The sequence below is a fragment of the Phyllostomus discolor genome, chromosome 1 (assembly GCF_004126475.2).
Source record: "Phyllostomus discolor isolate MPI-MPIP mPhyDis1 chromosome 1, mPhyDis1.pri.v3, whole genome shotgun sequence".
NCBI lineage: Eukaryota > Metazoa > Chordata > Mammalia > Chiroptera > Phyllostomidae > Phyllostomus > Phyllostomus discolor.
The window spans coordinates 174,379,336-174,397,753 of NC_040903.2; the positions used below are offsets into that span (position 1 = coordinate 174,379,336).

The following is an 18,418-nucleotide window of genomic DNA, read 5'->3' on the forward strand; positions in this document are numbered from 1 at the left end:
GTTCTGATAACACGTGTGAAGAAGAGCAGTGACGGGCGGCTGACCTGAGAGCAGCGCTGACAATCAGGCTGAGGGATGGCGGCTGGGGAGAGGGAGTGCTTGGCTCTCAGCAGCGCAGCTGACCCCTACCCTCTGCCGGCACTCTCTCATTCTCAGCTCTGGGTCGCAGACATGCTAATCTCCAGATGAGAGACTGTGATAGGCCCAACCTTTGTCCTGTGGATCCTGTGACTGGCTACCGCATAAAAATCAATGGCAAGGGATGGGACAATTTGCTAAGAAATCAGGGTGAAAGGGGGCTGTGGGCTATAGAAGCGGGATGCTGAGCAGGTGAAAAAGGGGGATGTCTCCTGCCAGGGCCCCACAGCCCATCGGTGGCTTAGTCCTCCTCATTCCCAGGTCAGTGCCCTTCCCCACATGTGATGGGTTTTGATAAAGATTTGAGTGACTCCCAAGTCTGTGGTCTTGGCCCCCAGGCTCCACCTGCTCTGCAGTCTGGCCATCCTGGTCCTGTAGGTTTGGGCCAGAAGAGAGTTGGGTTTGGGCAGAGAGTGGAGCTCAACCCCCAGTCACACTCTCTGCTTTGTTTCCAGGGGTCTGCCAGGCTCTGCTCGGGGGCCAGCACCTAGGAGGCCAAGAGGACAGCTGAGAGGACGAAGGGGCCTAAGGACTTCGGTGTCAGATATGTACCCCAACCAGGAGCAGGGCATGTACCCTGCAGAGGGGGCCACCCAAGTCCCAGTTGGTACTGCGGTGCCTGACAAGCTGCTGGAAGAAATGCTTTGGTTTTTTCGGGTAGAAGATGGTAAGTGGCAGGGGGCTGGTGTGTGGGGTGTGTGCTTTCAACACAAAACACAAACAGCAGACGCTGGCCAAATCCCTCGACAGGGTCCCCTGCCCCACACAGGCTACACATTCTCTTCAGAGCCGGGGTGGAGGCTGAGGGGCTCAGTGCCCAGAGGGTGTGTCTGGCCCTCAGCCTCCTTCTCTCAGGGCTTGGTCATGCACTCACTCATCACCCATCCAATCAGGCACGCATATGCAAGTTCCCTCTGTGCGCCAGGCACTGTTCTCCGCACCGGGGTTATAGTAGTGAATGAAATACAAAAACCTCTGCCTTCATGAAGCATACGTTTTAGTGAGAGAGAGAATGAACAGGATAAACAACGAAAATGCACAGTATGTTGGTGATGTGTTGGGCAGTGGCATTTTGTAAAACTCTGGATGGTTCCAGGGCTAAGAGAAAAAAGGAGAAAAATTCAGCAGAGGAAGGGAGCAGGAGGTATGCAGTGAGGGTGGTAGCGTGGCCATGAAGCCTCACTGAGACGGTGACAGTGGTGCAAAGGGCCGCAGCAGGTGAAGGGTTTGGCCGTGCAAGTTATGTGGGGAAGGACACTCCCGGCAGAGGGAACAGCAGATGCAAACGCTGAGGCTGGATCCTGCCTCACTGTAGCACAGTACATGCAAACCCTGATGACCCAAATCCAGATTGGCCACTTTCTGTACTACCAGTGGGCAGTTTTTGAATCCATTTTAACTGCCACCCCTTCCTTCCTCTTTCCCTCCTTCCCTTGCACCGCCCAGGGCTGCCGGTCCCTGACAAAATCTGGAAGATTGTGATGTTTAGCTTGACCCACCCCACTGACTGTCATCTAGCTTCAGTGCCGTCTCCATTAGACTGGAGCTGTTGCAAGACAGAGACCAGCTCCCCCCACCTGCACCTGCACACACGCTGGAGTTCCCACAGGGCAGGGGCTCATCTTCGCCTTAACTAGTCTCTACAACGCTTGGTCCACAGCAGGGGACAGCTGATGCTGTGAGCCGTGTCCAGGACCAAGTCCCAACTGTGGGTGGGCCTGAGGGGCACCAGGTCTCTCCTCATTCCCTGTCTTGTGTGTCTCTCCCCAGCCTCTCCTTGGAATATTTCCATCTTGGTCCTGGTGGGTGTGGTGGTCGTGATAAGCATCGTCCTTCTGGGAAGGAACATCAAGGCCAGGAGGTGAGGAGCTTGCCTGGGGGTGGACTCTGGAAGGTGGGGACCCTATAGGTCTTGGCTATCCACCCTTTGGGGCAGAAAAATGCAGCCTTCAGGGTCCTTAGAGAACCTAGAATTGTGGAAAAACTAGCAGCTGTGCTCAGTTACCACCTGCTGGCCCTGGCCAGTAGCCAGGGGCGGGGAGCAGTATGTCCCAGAGGTCAGGACCTCCAGCCCTGGAGACACATAGGCCTGGGCTCAAAGCCCAGCTCGGTCACTCACTAGCAGGGCTGTACACTCAGTGCCTCTGCACCAGTTTCTCCTATAAGTGGTGGTAACAACCAATTCCTTGTGGTTATCACCTTGTGCACAGTGGGGGCCATGGCAGAGTTAGGGATGCTGTTACAGCGAGAAGCCTTGCCTGCTTCAAGGCCAAAGGCAGGGCTCAGATACAGACCTGAGATCAGCCGAGGCTCCCTGGGCAATGCTAACATTTCTATGATTACAGTACTCCTTAACTCTGGGTGCACAACATCTCCGAGGAGAAATATTAAAAATACAGAATGCTGTGCCTCACCTCGGAGATTCTGACACAAAGGGTGAGGCCTGGGCAGGGCATTTGGGTAAACTCTCTGGGTGGTCCCAGGGCTAATGTTTGAGAGATCCTCGAGGACAGGGACCACATTTAACTCCACTTTGTTTCCCCAAGCAACTGGCGCAGTGTCTAGTCCCAGAAATCACTCAGTAGATGCTTAATTCACTCATCCCATTCATTCATTCATTCATTCATTCTCTCAACAATTGCTCTATACTCATCAGCCGCCACCATCAACAACTTTGAAACAATAATAAGAATCTCTCCCTCAAATATGTATCATGCTTGTAATTTTAAGAACATCTTCACATTCTCATTTTGATCCTCAAGACAGCTCTGTAAGGTGGGACAGGCGTGAGCTATTCATTCCCTCCCCTTGTACAGAATAAGGTCGTTAAGGATCCATGGAGGGGCCGGCCTAACCCCCGTGCCCTTCCTTCTGTGCCACAGTTTGACATCTGTGACTCTCCCTCACAGTCCTGCTATGAAGTCAAAAAGAAATAACCCATGTAGTTCACACTGAGAACCAGTCGTTAGGAACTGCATCGGCCCCAGTCACCACTCCACAGACGTGAGCTGAGCACTTGCTCTCTGCCAAGCTCCATGCTGAGCGGGGGCCACAGCAGTGGCCCTGATAGATTCAGCCTTGGCCTCTTGGAATTTACAGTTTGGTGAGGAGATGACTGCAGTTCAAGGCGACAAATGGTGACTGGGACATACACAGTACAGTGGGAGCACAGAGCTGGGACCTGGGGCCTTCGGGACAGAGGAGGGTGGCCGCAGACGCCCTCCAGACCAAGGGACAGCAGGCACAGGGAGCTCCAGGTGGGAGGGAGGGCCTGTGTGGCAGTGGCCTGGGGGTGAGGAGGGCAGACGAGAGGGGGCAGGGCCCAGGGTGGGCACATTCTGAGGGCCATCCTAAGGAGTTCAGGTTCTAGCTCACGAGAAGGGCTTTGTGCAGGGACACGAAAGGTTTATGTTTTAGCGAGATCCTTCTGCATGCAGGTTGTAGACGGGCCCAGCGGGGTGTACCCCTAAGATGACCTTGCCTCTCTCACCCTATGAGGAAGCACCCCCCTCAGCAAGGTCAACTCAGAGACAAGGCGTCTGTCCAGTGGAGCAGCAGACATGGAGCTGCTCCCGCTCCGGCCCAGGCAGATTCTCTGGACGGTCAGCTGTAGCCACAGCGGGGTGCCTCCACCATGCCCAGGAAGTGTACCTTCAGTAAAACCACCTCAAAGGGAGAACATTTGGGGGAGTTATTGGAAGGAAGGCTGGATCTTGAATGCCAGATGAAGGAGGTGGGCAGCGGGGAGCCACTGAAGGTGCTTGAGCTAGAGAGTGATGTGTGCACTGGGGCTTTAGAGCCATGACTGGTGTGTTTAGGCTGGTTTGGAGAAGCAGGCACCGAGGCAGAAAGATTAGTTAGGAATTTCCTGCAGTGTGTCTGGGGATGCAGGATGGGGTGGCAAGGACCTGGACTAAGTACGATGACAGTGCTGGGAGAGGAGAAAGTGTGATTTGGTGAAGACACCAATTCGGGGTCAGGAGACTTAAATGCACGTCTCAGGTGTGTGCTTCTCTGAGCCACGATCCTCGGTAAGGAGGGGCAATGACACTGATAGTTGAACTCGCAGGTGGCAGTGAGGACTTGGTGAGAGAGGCACAGGCAAGTATAGCTGTTTCTCTGCCAAAAGAACTTCAAACCATCTCAGCTTTCACCCCTAAGAGTTCCCAGAACTGCCTGTTGGATTTCCCCTCAAACTCTAACGTGCCTGGGAAACCGAGGCCTGCCCCAACCACTCAGGACCCCCAACTCTGGGGACTCAACATTCAACAGCGTTTCCTTTCCTCCCAGAAAGCAAAAGAAGCTGCCACCGGCAAAACAAACTCCAGAGGCCTTGGCTGAGACCAGAACCAAAGATGACAACAGTGTGAACATCGTAAGAGAGACTCTGCTCTCAGAAAAGCCAGATTTGGCCCAGGAGGAAATTGAGTTAAGAGATTGAGAGAGAGAGAGAGAGAGAGAGAGAGAGAGAGAGAGAGAGAGAGAGGGAGAAGGAAGAGAGAGGGGTGTGCCACATCTTCGTTCCAGACCCACAAGAACCCGAGAGAGCGTGGGAGTGCAGAGCAGTGCCCCCATGTTGTCTGCAGATAAAGTGAAGGAACAGCCACCAAACTAAGATTCTATTATGAAAAAAAAACACACACAAACCCTTTTTATTAAAATGCTTCTGGATATGGGCCACTGGAACTGCATTTTGTTCAATGGCGGTGGTCCCCACACTAACTAGCGGTGGGGAGCAAAAGAGTAAAACCCATAGCCAGCCTGTGGGTCGGGAAGCCTGCCAGGACTTGTCGTGCGGCCCTGAGGACCTCACAGCCTCCCTCAGACCTCAGCTCCTCCACCTCTGTAAAACAGGGCTGACGGCCGGGTTAGAGCTGTTGCTCTCAATCCAAGCTCCTGAAAGGAGCAGGGTTCTGAGCTCAGAATCCCTTCTGGCCCCTTCCTCCCACCTGAGCCCTCTCCTTGATCTGCTTATCTGCTGAGGGTCTGCCAGAGGTCCCATGGTACACAGAGTGAAAAAGCTACGAGACCCTTATCTTGCTAACCATGGGGCCCCAAGGGAGGGTTCTGATCTTGTCTGAGCCATAGTGCTGTGGTATAAGCCGAGGGGGCAACCCCAAATAATTTATGCAAAACTTTGCTTTAGGAACCACAAATGCTTCAGGTTCTATCTTATAAGAGAACACTGTGAACACGCAGACCCACTGCCAAGGGTACTGAGTCCTGTCGAGCCAGGCTGCAAACTGGCCCACTGTTTCTGCCCACGGATCCAGGACACGGTAATGGTGCCTGCTGGCTTGATGCTGCCAGCTGTGGGCTCCCTGGAGTCCAGAGTCGCTCCCATGGGAGAGAATGGCTTTGCTCCGTGGCTTTGGTCACAACACTGAGAAGGCTGGTCCTGACTGTGGATAGACAGGGTCCTTAATTTCAGGCGGGAAAATAAGGGGGCCCTGCCTTCTGGTGACCACTTCTAGAGGCCCCCTATCCTGGACGACCCACAGCTTCTCCCTCTACCCTCCTTGAGAGGCAAACTACTAGAAATAGCCCTTCTTGTGACTTGACTTCTTATGGGATGTCCCATAGGTTTAAACTAGTTATTCATTGGATAAACTGTGAGGTTTGATGCCTGGGGCTTCTGTGAGGTCAGAAGACAATGGGAGGGCCAGACTCCTGCCCCGCAAAACCTTCGCCCACCCGGCCCTTCTGACCACCAGGTGGCTCAAGGACCTCAGGGCTGCCCTTCCCACAGGATGTTCCCGGGCCTGCACTTGGCAGGGCCTCCTGGAGCTGTCCATCCACCTGGAGGGCTGATGCCACGAAGGACACTGCAGTTTCCTCCTGCTTCAGGCTGACCCCAGGGGTCTGGGCTGTTTCCCTTCAACGGCAGGGAATGCAGTGGTTACCATGGAAACCAAGGCCCCAGAGGGAATAGGGACAGCATTCCTGCCTGTTCCTCCAGCTCACACGTGGAACTGGGGGTCGGGACACTGCTTGGTGCCAGATCAGGGGTCAGCTGTCCACTGCAGGCTACTGTTCCATCAGCGGGAAAGCCAGTACCAGAAATCAGCCACCATCCTGCAGCCCCGCCCAGCCTCTGAGCCTAGGGTCCTCGGGGGGTTCCTCAGAAGATCTTGAAGCCCTTCAGTAGTGTCAGGGTGGGTGCCTTGCGCTTGCTCTGGGCCCGGGATGACTTCACGGTCACCAGCTTGGCCTGGGCTACGGTGGGCATCTCCTTCAGGCTGACGGTGGAAAGTGTGTTGAAGGTACAGCTGGCCAGTCCCTGACGGGCAGTGAGTGGGGCCTGGTGGGGCAGGGCCCTCTCCTCGGAGATGAAGAGGGGCCGGGCCAGGGAGCTCTTCTCCAGCTCCCGCCGGGCCTCCCGCACCGCCTCGTGGAAGACGTGCTGCACGCGCTCAAAGTCCAGGCAGGCGGAGACCTCGAAAAACAGGCACCCGAACCTGCCCGCCAAGGCCGCGCCCTCTGCCTCGGTGACCTGCCTGGTGGGGAAGCAGGGCGAGGTGGGGTCAGAAGCACGCACACGAGTCAGGCAGGCCTGGGCCTACACCAGGCTACCACTCACTACTGGCTTGGCGATTAGGTCAACTTCATGTCTCTGAGGCTTAGCTTTCCCAACAGTAAAACGGGATAATGACATCTGCCTCTCAGGGTTGTTAAGATTAAAAAAGATAACTTGTGTTGAGGGCCTAGCCAGGTACCAGGCAGGGTCAGTGCTCAATCAATGGTGGCTGATGTCACCAAAGCCAGAATTTAGGGACCAAGTTAAAGGTAAGGGAGAAGCTGGCTCTGCCCAGACCCTGCCTGTGGCAGGACGAGGACAGCCATCCCAGCCCCATTTCCCCTCTGTCCCCACACAGGGCCCTTGGCCAGGAAATGAGCCCCCCTCAGCCCTCCCCTGTGGGATCAGCTCTAGGAAAAGGCAGCGGTTTGGGCTGAAGGGTGTGAGGTCACAGCATCTACTGAGGCGTGCAGGGCCAAGGTCACTCAGGATGCCTGTGGCTGGCGAGGCTCTCAGGGCTCGTGGAGAATTTTGTCTGCCCACCCAGGGGAAGGTGGGAGAGAAAGGGTGAGAGCATTTAATGGGGAGAGGGCGGAGGGAACAGCACCTATTCCCAGCTCGGGCCTAGGCCACCTACCAGGATGATGGGATCAAGTATTTGCAGCTGGGTCCTGAAAGCGTCTAGCCTGGAAGCCATGGGAACCAGGGTGAGAGGAAAAAAACTGGTTCTTGGGCAGGCCAGGCATCCAGAAGACGGAAGGGACAGGGGGTCCCTTAAGTGCTGAGACCAAGGTTCGATGGCTGAATCCTCCTGACTGGTCCCCGCTACTGAGCTACATCACCCACCACTCCTCAGGACAATGGCACAGCCCCAGAGATGAGCGGAGACACTAGGGTGGGGCGGGGGGGTGCTGGTGGGAAAGGGTTTTGGAGCCAAGGTTCCTTTGGCAGGAGCAGGGGGCTGGGAGTGGGCCAGCCGACCAGGGGAGCACCAGAGAGACAGCGTGACTGGGACAAAAAGGGTCAGGGCAGAGCACTGCCCCCCTCCCCACCCGGGCTGGTGTCCTGTCTATAAGCTCACCACTTCCTGAGGAAGGCCCTTTGAAAGAGTATTTAATATTATTTACTTTTTATAATAACCTTGACTCTGAAACTTTGTCATTGGGACTTTCAGAAACAAGAACCCCACACATGCATGCATACACACATGTGTGTGAATGGGTGACACAGGCATGTAGTGCTGTCCTTTCTGTTTTATTTTGTGGCAGCCCGGTGAAAATGTAGTCAGTGGTTTGGGAACCACGGCTCTAAACTATGTTTTACTCTTTGGCTGCAAGACAGTCATGGGAAACACTGATCGACGCTCAGCTCAAGTCAGATCTGCCATGTCCGTCAAGTCCTGACCCCTAACCGGGGGGCCTGGTCAAAGACGGAAACGGGGGTAGACTGACTTGTTTTCAGGGAACCGATGCTACTTCTCTCAGCCCATATTCTCTGTGATCTGCTCCCAAACCAGTGCTAGACAATCTGGTTGACAGAGGTTGGTATCAAAACAATGGTCGAGTTTTGTTTTCTTCCCCTCACAGTGAAAACTGGTTTATCCCGATCCAGTCTTCTGACGCCTCTTCTAGGCTCTGTGGCTCTGGGGTTCCTTTTGGCTTTCAGATCACATGACTGCCCCCGTTCCCTGAGATGGACTGTCTGGGTCCGAGAACTTACCCACCTTTGAAGGCCCCTGCCGTGGTCCCTTCGTGAGCCTGCAACCCCCTTTTCCCACAGTCCATCTGACCTGTGCCAAACAAAGGGTCCCCTCCTTGCTACCACCAGTCAGTGCACCTTTGGGGCCTGGGAAAGCAGGAGGGACCAGTGGGAGGCTGGTGGGAGGTGGCATACATCACAGGTGGACTGGCCGTATAGGACAAAGGTCAGTCATGGAGAAGGCCAGTGGGATTTCAGTGGAGGCATCACAGTCTCAGATGCCTCGGGGTAGACAGGCAACTCAAATGCGTGGAGAGGGCAGAGGTGGGCCATGGGGAGTGGTGAGGCCTGCGGTCGGCTAGAAAGAGCACGCCCCACCTTGAAGCATTCCAATTCTAGGTCTAAAACACAGTGCTGGCCAAGCAAAATATGGCTGCAGTATTTGATGGAAATCTGCCCCCTGGCCCAGCCTGTGACCTCTGATTCGAGTCCAACCCTTTCTAAGAGAAGCTGTCCTCAGCACAGCCAGCCATGGAAGTGAGCCTAGGCCCATGCTAGGGTGAGGTGAGAGCTGGTTGGACCAACACAGACACCTGACCCAAGAAACCAATCAGAGCCGCTCTTCCTAGACTTGGAATTGGGCACAGAATGACCAGCCAGCTGCCCTGAGCGGGAACAGAGGGTCATACAGACTCATGCAAGAAAGGGTGAGGCTGAGAGGGACCACAGAGCCCCACGAGGATGGAAGGAGTGGCCTCTCCTGACTTTTGGGGCCCAGCCCCTGTGCTGCCCAGACACCCTTCCCTTCTGGCCACGGCTACGGGGCTACCGGGAAGGCCACACCCTCACAGCACACCCTCTTTCACGTAAATTCAAGAGATTACTGTTCTTAGCAGCCAAATAATCCCTGAAGATGATGTCCAGACTTCACAAAGGGGGAAAGGGAGCTTCGGAGCCGTGGGGCGAAGGCGAACCGCTGCGCTCACCTGTACTGGGCCATGTCCAGCTTGTTGCCCAGCAGCAGAGTGGGGTAGCTGCGCTGTGTCTCTTTCGCATGCAAAGCGAGCAGCTCCAGGTAGCTGCCGCTGCCCTCGAAGCTCTGGCGGCTGTCGACACTGTATACCACCAGGAAGGCATGGGCCCAGTTCAGATAGCGCTCACAATTCCTGGGGGTGTCCTGGGGCAAAGGAGGGAAGCCCTGGTCAGGGGCAGAGGTCGTCAGGGTAAAGGCCTTCACCTGAGCTGCCCCATCCCACCTCCCCACTCTCTGGGTCTTTGTATATTGTTCCCCAGCACAGCCCTTGTCAAAGGGGCACTTGAGTGTGGCTTTGGCTTAGTGTGAAAGGAGCATTGTCTCGTGAGCCTCCCTCCCACCACCCAGCCAGAGACTTGGAGACCTTGACCTCTGGGGTACAGAGCCAACACTCCAGCATGGCCCCTACTGAGACCTGGCTGTCTCTGGGCACTGCTGGTTTGGGGTCAGGTTCATGGTGCCCTTTTGGCTTCTGAGAAGAACTGGCATCTGACCTTGGCAGGAGACGGTGAGAACACAGGGGAGAGGTGTGTAAGGGGGGGGAACCTGAGTCGAAGGAAGCCTCTGTGTAAACAAGTGTGTGCACCTGTCTCCACATATGCACGGGCATCAAGCCCCAGAGCACAGGGGCTCGGAGCCGGTGCCACGATCACCAGGCCTCCCCAGGCCCGGCCCATGGCTTCTCATTTGCCAAATGAAGAGATTCAGACCCAGAGAGGGTCACATAGCAAAGTGGAGCTTAACAGGGATACATACTCCCATCTGAGGACCCCCCCACCACCATGAGGTCAGGACTCTCAGAGGCTGCCCTGACTCTCAGCTGTCATGGGGGCTACATTACCAGGTCTGCAGTGTCCATGACCCTCAGGTGGACAGGCTGGTGGTCCACAGTCTCTTCCGAGCTGTAGGTGTCCTCTGCAACACAGACAGCCAGCCAGGTTAAAGACAGAGCAGGCCACTCAGCTAATGATAGACTGGCCTGAATCCCAGCTTCCCTCAGTGCTGGACCCTGTGCGGCTTGGGGGACCTAACAAAGGGTTGGCTGGGCTGGGCCACTGCGAAGCCTTGGCTCTCACCCACATGGAGACATGAGCGGAACCTCCCGCCAAGGAAGCACTGTTCCACCTGTCAGGGGCCACGCACAGCAGATGCCATGGGGGACGAGACTGTGTTCTGAGTCCACCCAGCAAGCCTGCAGGTTGGAGTGTGTGGCCATGGGCCCAGGGAGCAGCAGAGGCTTCAGAAGCTGCACTGCCAGCCCCTTCCTCCTGAACTCCAAGCTTCCCCACCCTGCCCCCCTTTCACCACTACACCACAGGAAGTCCCCAAGGACAGTTCTCCTGCCCCCAGTGAGAGAACCCTGTTTAGAAATCCTGAGAAGGTTTTATAAATAACCCTTGTCGAAATAATAGCAGGAGAACCTGGTAGTTGAAAGTTTTAGGTTGGAGATGCAGAATCAAACCCTACTTCAGCTATTTATTTAGCTGTGTGACTTGAAGTCATCTCAGCTCTGAAAAGAGCTGTTTCCTCATTTTACAACGGGGATAAGCTGATAACACTGGCTAACAGTTTTCAACTTTTGTTCTGTGCCAGGCACCGCGCTGAATGCTTGTCCCTACACTAGCTCACAGGGCTGTGTGGGGACTGGGCGGGCGCCTGCACAGGGGCCCTGGCCCTCCACAAGTGCCTGGTAAAAGACAGTGGGGACCATGGTGCTTCAGAGTTTACAGGGCAGGTCCACATTCCCAGGTGGTTTATTTTCACCTTTTATTTTGAAATAACCCTAGACTCGTGTATTACAGGAGTTATATACAACAGTATTCAATGCAGAGCATTCTTGTGCATCATCCCCCAGCTGGGTGGAGGGCAGTCTGTGTGTGAACATGTGTGTGCACCTATTTCCACGTGTGCACAAGCATCAAGCCCATCCCCCCAATGTTAACTCTTTGTACACAGCCACAGCACAGTGATCAAAACTAGGAAGTAGACATTGGTGCCACACTGTAAACTAAACTACTGGTCTTATTGGGATCTCATGAGTTTTTACTTTTTTCAGTGCTCATGACCTCAAACCTGGGAAAGCAGCAAGCAGCCAGGCATGCACAGAGGACCTTGACACCACAGTGACAATCACTGTCCCTACCCCCATCCTCCCCCCTCCCCGTGCCATTGGCCCACCTGTGTGAGTGCACTTGGTCCTTACCTTCCCCTGGGTGTCCCTGTGCCCCAAGTGACCCCAAAGAAAACCCCTGTAGGTAGAACGGAGGCCCGCTCTGTCTTCCTGGCAGCAGCCGCTGTGAGAAGAGAACCCCCCAATCTTAGCTGAGTCAAATAGTTCTCTCTGAGGGTCACAGGCAGCCAAGCCGGGCCTGGACACCCGCCAGGTCCTCTAGCAGCCGGCAGGAATTGCAGACAGCTCCCGTCCCCAGCCTACTTTGGGGACTTGGATAAATGCCGCTCTTATTCAAAGAAAAAAAAAAATCTAATGGAAAATATGCCCCAAATGTTTAACTATATTTGGTACAAGAAGAGCTGCCCCTAGATGCCTACATCTTGTTCAGATTTTCCTGCCCAAGTTGTCTGATGCACCCCTTTTTGGGACTTCACAGCTCCTGGCCCCAAACAGGCACTGTGTCCTGCCCAGTCCAAGGAAAAACATCAGCCAACCCTGGTCCTGGTCTCCTGTCGTCTTTTATAGAATGACAGCCCTTCGAGGTTGCTGCTGTTAGCTGCATAGGAGAGAGATGGCAGGGAGGCGAGACCCAGAGAAGGAGGGAACTCGGCTACAGCCACACAACATCTGTCCACAAAGGAACTTGAACTCGTGGACCCTTGGCTGGGCAGCCTCTCCATTGGGACCTCCTCACTCCCTTTGCCCAGTGGCCTGGCCAACCTTCCAGCTCTATCTGGGCGGAGCACAGGGAGAGAGCAGAGGCTCCCAGCCTGGCTGAGGAGGCGGAACCCACATGGGTGACTGGAAGAAGCTCAGAGGCCATCTTATCCAGCTTCCTCCCCCTTTACAAGTGAGGTGACTCTAAGGGGTGAGGGCTCCTTTCCAAGTCACTGTAACGTCCCTTCTTCCAACCACTAGTCCCTGCCCTAAGGGCATTCTGGTGTCTTTAAATATGTGGGCCTCATAATTTCTAGTTCTAAACAACACTCTGTGGACTTCAGTGCTGGGAGAAGATTCTTTTCTCAAAGCATTTTTCTCTCATTTACAGTGAAAATCATCTAAAAGGAGCTCAGGTCAGAGTGTGTATAGGACAATGTCTCAGAAATGAGGCCTGTGTCCTTGCTGGAGCAGGAGGCTGGCAGGAGAGAAGCCATCGTCCTGTCCTGGGCAAGCCAGGTGAGATGACCACAGCCCTCTGCAAGCGGCTGCTCTCCTGGAGGCCCCGCCCCCACCCCCTGCAGTGTTTGGTTCAGACAAAGCTCCCTCACAGGCACTGAATCTCTGGGCTCCAGTCAGCTCCATCAGTCACAACCCACAATGAGGCGCAACCTTCACACACACAGAGCACAGTCTATTAGTCATGTCTGCCACCTGGGGAAACCAAGGCTCAGGGAGCCCAGTGCCTTGCAGGCCGCTGACAGCAGCCCTCTGCAGCATAAGACTGCCCTTAGCTGAGAGCAACTGGGTTGGTGTCTCTTTTTCCTTTGAACCTGAGGCTCTCCATGATCTTAGGCAAACCACTGCCGCAGTTTCTTTATCTATAAAATGGGGATAATAGTAGAAGCCACTCTTTAAAGGACAATTCTAAAATCAAAGTTCAATTTCATGTTTACGAGTACCTACGTTGTACCACCGAGCACTGTGCTGGCAATGGGAACAAATTACACAGACTCTCACCCTCAGGGGCCTCCGTTTGAGCTCGGGCTCTCGACGGACCTTTGAGAAGGGGAGAGCGGTTCTCCATCTCCTGGTGGCTAACTCTGCCCTTGGGCACTCAGACCTTTCTCCACAGAAGGAAAGGCCCTGGTCCCAGAGTGCCCACAGTTGCTGGGACCAGCCATGGGAGAGTGGCCGCAGTGTTTAGATGGTGAAACAGAGCCGGCAGGAGTAGCACTGGCCTCCCAGAATGGTGGAGGGGAGAGCGTCTGGTCATCTCTGCAGCTCATGGGCGCTCAGGGTAGGATGACTAACCATTATGAAGCCACTGTCCCCCAAACAGTCTGACCACACATTCCGCTAGCAGGTCAGAACTCCACAATTACTCAGTCAGGAAGCTCGGACCACCACTGTGACAGGCTCCTCTGGTGGGACCCTGCCCGAAGGGCGTGGACTAGGGGGCAGGGAGGGAGAGCAAATGGAGGCAGTTGCCAGATAAAATACAGGATGCCAAGTGAAATTTGAATTTCAGATAGACCGCAAATGAGTTTTAGTATGTGTATGCAGTATTTGAGCTGGGCAGAGTTGTCTTTGGGGGCACCATCCTTGAGACTCCGTTTTCCCTTCCCAGACACTTGTGCTTGTGTGCCTTTCCTTCCGCCTTCTGCCCCTCCCCTCCCCTCTCCAGAGCCCCCACTCCGTCTGACTGCGTGTTCTGGCTTCTCCCAACCCCTCCCCACACCAGCACGCAGTCACACCCTGTGCCCTGCCCCCGCAGGCACTGACTTCTGCTAATCAAATGAGCTCTCCTCAGACCTGCTGTGTGGCCTTCTCACAGAAGCCTCAGCTCCTTGGGCCTATTTCCTCCACTGGGGCACAGAGGGCTTCTGCCAGAGCACTGGTGGTCAAGCCAGTCTTTGAGGGACAAACTCCTAAGGGGCTGTTGGCCAGTCACTTGCCTTGCACTCTCAACTTAACTGGGGAGGTGGGGGGGCTTTTAATTTCTCTGTTCAGCACCCTGGGGTTCTGTTTAAGACATCCTTACCCAAGTAGTTCCTCACCCCATTTGGTGTCACATCCATGGATGAACCTCCTGGTCGGAAGAAGGAATTCTGGTACTCAGGGAGAATATTCTAAAAACCATTGGCCTACACAGTCCTGAGGTCCTTCCCTGCTCAGACACTGGGACTCAATATTCCAGCCTGAACTGAGGGCCTGGTGGGCCCCATGAGCTAAGGAATTCATTCCTTTGGGGTTGCAGTGGTGCTCCAACACCTGGTGCAGGAAGCGCTGCTTCGTGCGGCTGTCCGGCCTGAGCTCTGAAGCCCCAGGTTTCCTCGGGGGGGCCTCATGGGGTACCACAAGTGCTTTACTCCATTTTTATGATTGGGGAAAAGAATCCAAGGCTGAAACCTTCATTTTCAAAAGGCTAAGAGATTCAGAGAACTCATTTTTCCCAGTGCCCAGTTTACAATAACAAATGTTATAAATGGGAGCTTTAGGTGACATGTATAGTAATAAAATTCTGCATTTATTTATTTTAGATATTAGGGTGCCATGTAAGAAGTTATTTGAGGAAAAGTTCCTGCTGCTAAAAATAATTTTCAGAAACACTGATCTGATTAATTTGGGGGAGTCTCAGCCACCATAGAGGGAAAGCCATTTGAGGAGGGAGAAACGAATGTGCATCGCGTGTGTGCCATAGGTCAAGTACAAAACTAGCTCTTTTACCGTGTGTTATCTCTAACTCCCAAAGTAATTCTCTGAGATGGGTGTTTTTTTTTTAATGGCTCTTCTACAGATGAGGAAACAGAAGCTCAGAGACGTTAGGCGACTACCTCAAGGCTGCACAGCCAATATGTGGCAGAGTTAGGATTCAGACTTGGCTCTGACTGACACCAGAGCATCCCTTTTGCCATTGTACCATGATATGTCAATAAAACAAGGCTAGCTTTCTTGAGTGGTTCAACAACTGGCTCAGAAGCCAGTCCTACTACAGAATTTCTCAAATGTCTTGTCCAGTTTTTCTGCAAAAGTGCCTCGAGTGACCCTCTTGAAAAACAGCACTTGGTGGATGCAGATGCTCTGCTATGTTTAATTTTTTTAAAAGGAATAATTTACCTCATATTTTAGGGCAAATCACACAGCTCTCTGAATGTGGCCAACCCCCAAGTTGTCTGGTGGCTCCTGCCCTCTGCCTCCAGATATTGGGTCCTGGTCGGACCTGGGCCCACCGAAGGGTAGGTGTCTGTCGGGGGGAGGACTGGGGGAGGATCCAAGAGGGGCACAGCAGGAGGGACAGGGAGGAGTGCTTTCTTACCCAAGTTGGGGTCATATTCACTGATAAACCTTCTGGTGAGGAACTTCACAGTCAGGGCTGTAAGAAGCAGAGAGAAACTGGCTCAGTCCCCCTGCTGTGTCTGGCTGCTGGCCCCTAGAGCCTGCCCCTTTCATTTCAGAAAGGCCTAATCTAGCCTCTGTGACCTTTGGCTGGCACCAGGCTCGAGTCTCTGGGGGAATGAGGCTGGGAGCTGAGGAGTTGGTTTGAGAGGCTCAAAAGAAACCAGAAACGTGGAGAACTATGTCCCTTCAGTTGCATCCTGGGATTTTTTTTTTTTTTTTAATGGCAAGAAAAGCAATGAGAGGCAAGCCTAAGGGGTGTCTGTGAAGATCTACCTAGAGGGTCAGGACCCAGGCAACCAGGCACCTTAGGGTCAGCCCCAACTGAAGGGAGACATCTTCCATCCTGGACAAGTCACGAAGATTCTGAAATATGGGTCATTTGTTCCAGTTTTGGCCACCAGCCAAAGAGAGAGTAAGGACCAAGTGGATCAGCGGATGATCCCTGGGGGCAGTATGACCCCTCGAGGGCCTGGGATTTCCAGGCAAGATCTGTGTCCGGAGTAAACACACTGCAGTCCTCAGTCCCTCATGCCTCAAGGCTCGGTTCCAGGCCTCCGCACTCACCGTGGTGCCTCAGAGCATGCAAGACTCCAGAAGGAAGTTCTCCCCAGGTGCAATACATTAACAGAATTCTGATTTTGTTCGGAATTTAATCACACAAAGCCAAGGGCCAGCCAACTATTGTGCTGAACTCTTCAAAAGTAATGCGATATTTTAAAGAAAATCTTTAAAATTCTCTCCCAGGATTCCTATCCGTGTCAGTTTGCAAAGTCATACCCAGGGAATATATATTTTTAAATTTAAATTTCTTCATTCATGTAGCCACTGGCTACACTGTACCAGTGACGGAGCTCCGAATAACCATTTTATTTTCAAAGGGAAGAGGGCAAATCTTCTCCGTAGGACAACGTGATTCAGAGTCACCCCTCTCTGAGCCAGAAGGCTGGCTTAACCAGCGGAAAGGAGGCCCCCAGCACGTCCCAAAGAACCTTGTGGGGAAGGGCGCTGACAGTTGAGTCGGTGTTAGCCATGCACTAACGGCTGGGCCTGGAAAATGGCCAGTGGAAGGGGCCCCTCTCCCCTCCCACCTTCAGCAGCCTGGGACTGCGAGTGGCAGGGGCAGGGCTGGACCCTTTTGTTGGGTCTCTGCCTGGGGTGACACCCCCATTTCCACGCCCATGGCTCCAGGTGGGTGAGAGCTGCCAGGAGTGGTGAAGGCAGAGCTCAGTGCTGGCAGAAATGGTACCTCGGTGTGTCGAGGATAGTCCTAGGCACCTGGGACCACAGTCCAATTTGTTTCCAGAAAGTCAAGAGAGGGCTCTGGCTTGGAACAAATACATGTGATGAGAATGCACACTTTATTCCAGAGTCCCAGGGAACTGAGGAGGGGAGTGGGGAGTGTGGCCTGGAAAATCCAGATAGCCAAAGACTTCTACCAACTCCTTTCAGGGGCCAGTGGCTCCTTCACCTCCAGCCTAAACCAGGGAGGAGCAAGGCTGTGATTAAGGGGCTGTGGGCTGGGGGTCAGTGCCTAACATGTCCTTCTGGTGTCAAGCACCAGAGCTGACTGCTGGCCCCAGGAAGAGGTAATAGAGGGTAGGGGGCCGCAAGGGAGATACCGGCAGAGGGCTGGGAGACAGCCATAAACAGAAGGGAGAGAGAGAAAGCTGGGGTCACAGACACCTACGAGGAGACGCAGAGGGAGAGCCGGGCAAGGAACGGAAGACAGATGAGAACAAAACAGAGAGCTCCCAAGCAACAGAGAAACTGAGGCAAAGAAGAAAATCACGATGTCTTGCCCAGCTTACCTGGGTGGGAGAAACCCCCAAAGCCAGTGGAAGAGTCTGCCCACCAGCCCACAGCAAGCAGCGTCCATATCCCTTCGTGGCCTGCCCGGGCCCCACCAGACCCCCTCCCGTCCGGGCGCCCGCCCCACTCACCCGACTTCCCGGACCCGCGGCGCCCCAGGATGGCCAGGTTGACTTCGAGCGGCGCGCTCTGCTGCCCGCTGCCCGCGCGGGGTTTCCCGAACACCGAGGACATGGCGACGCTGCGAAGAGGGATGCGGGTCCTTGGCCGAAGGGCCCCAATCAGCGTGCCCGCCCGTCGGGGCCCTCCGGGGAGGGCGACTCAGGGCTCCCCCGGCACTCTCTGCCCCGTCGGTGTCTGCGCCCGGGACCCCGCGAGGAGCGGGCAGTGTTCCCGCGGCTCAGCCCGAGCGCGCCGGAGGAGGGGCGGGAGGAGCACGGCGGGCGGGGCCGCCCCGAGCGCCGCCAAACTCCTTGTAAGGGCTGCGGGAGCACCCCGCGGGGCTCACTCACCCCGCAGAACACGCGGGGGAGGGTGCTCGACCGCCAGCACAGTCCAAAGTACTTGGTCTCGAAGGCAGGGGCGCTGTCACTGCCCGGAGCGCCCCCCAGACCCGGCAGGGAAGGACAAGGACCAGAGAGAGGGAGGCCCGCGGTTGGGAGATAAGAGAGGAAGGATGTTTCCAGCCTAGTCAGAACCTCCACTCAATCTCTCCTTCCAGCCAGAAAATCCCTCCCTCCTTTTGTTCTACCCAGCTGCCTCCGCTTCCTCCTCCGGGAAGCCGGCTAGGTTCAACTCCAAGCCTGACCCTTTCTCTAGGTCACAGCCAGCTCTGCCCTGGCACACAACTTCCAGAGCCACAGTACCTTGCCCTTACGGAGACTCTCAGACATCACTGAGCACCCAGGCAGAACCCAGGCTCCTAGGCAGGAGGAGAGGTCCTTACTAATGTTTCATGGTCAATATGGATCCAGCTTCAAGAAACCTAACC

The 18,418-nt window shown here is 54.7% G+C and overlaps 2 protein-coding genes across 3 annotated transcripts; one reads left to right on the top strand and one right to left on the bottom strand.

Annotated features, from left to right (window-relative positions):
* Positions 1 to 683: 683 nt before the first annotated feature.
* SLC51B (solute carrier family 51 subunit beta) lies at positions 684 to 4,647 on the top strand. Its single transcript, XM_028506356.2, has 3 exons — positions 684 to 805; positions 1,909 to 1,999; positions 4,429 to 4,647. The coding sequence occupies exons 1-3, from the start codon at positions 685 to 687 to the stop codon at positions 4,577 to 4,579; spliced, it is 363 nt and encodes a 120-aa protein (XP_028362157.2). The 5' UTR covers position 684; the 3' UTR covers positions 4,580 to 4,647.
* RASL12 (RAS like family 12) lies at positions 799 to 18,088 on the bottom strand. Of its 2 annotated transcripts, none has more exons than XM_036009182.1 (5): positions 17,559 to 18,088; positions 15,536 to 15,592; positions 10,228 to 10,301; positions 9,340 to 9,530; positions 799 to 1,236 (listed from the first exon to the last, which is right to left on the bottom strand). In XM_036009182.1, the coding sequence occupies exons 1-5, from the start codon at positions 17,659 to 17,661 to the stop codon at positions 990 to 992; spliced, it is 672 nt and encodes a 223-aa protein (XP_035865075.1). In that variant the 5' UTR covers positions 17,662 to 18,088; the 3' UTR covers positions 799 to 989. The 2 variants fall into 2 exon arrangements, with proteins under 2 accessions (XP_035865075.1, XP_028362902.1); XM_028507101.2 differs by lacking the exon at positions 799 to 1,236 and adding an exon at positions 4,756 to 6,635 and having other exon boundaries at positions 17,559 to 18,082.
* Positions 18,089 to 18,418: the final 330 nt, after the last annotated feature.

Coding starts and splice junctions, on each gene's coding strand:
- SLC51B (XM_028506356.2), top strand. CDS start 685: ATGTACCCCAACCAGGAGCAGGGCATGTACCCTGCAGAGGGGGCCACC. Junction 806..1,908: donor GTTTTTTCGGGTAGAAGATG/GTAAGTGGCAGG, acceptor GTCTCTCCCCAG/CCTCTCCTTGGAATATTTCC. Junction 2,000..4,428: donor AGGAACATCAAGGCCAGGAG/GTGAGGAGCTTG, acceptor CTTTCCTCCCAG/AAAGCAAAAGAAGCTGCCAC.
- RASL12 (XM_028507101.2), bottom strand. CDS start 17,661: ATGTCCTCGGTGTTCGGGAAACCCCGCGCGGGCAGCGGGCAGCAGAGC. Junction 10,302..15,535: donor TGAATATGACCCCAACTTGG/GTAAGAAAGCAC, acceptor TCTGTGTTGCAG/AGGACACCTACAGCTCGGAA. Junction 6,636..9,339: donor CTGGACATGGCCCAGTACAG/GTGAGCGCAGCG, acceptor CTTCCCCACCAG/GCAGGTCACCGAGGCAGAGG.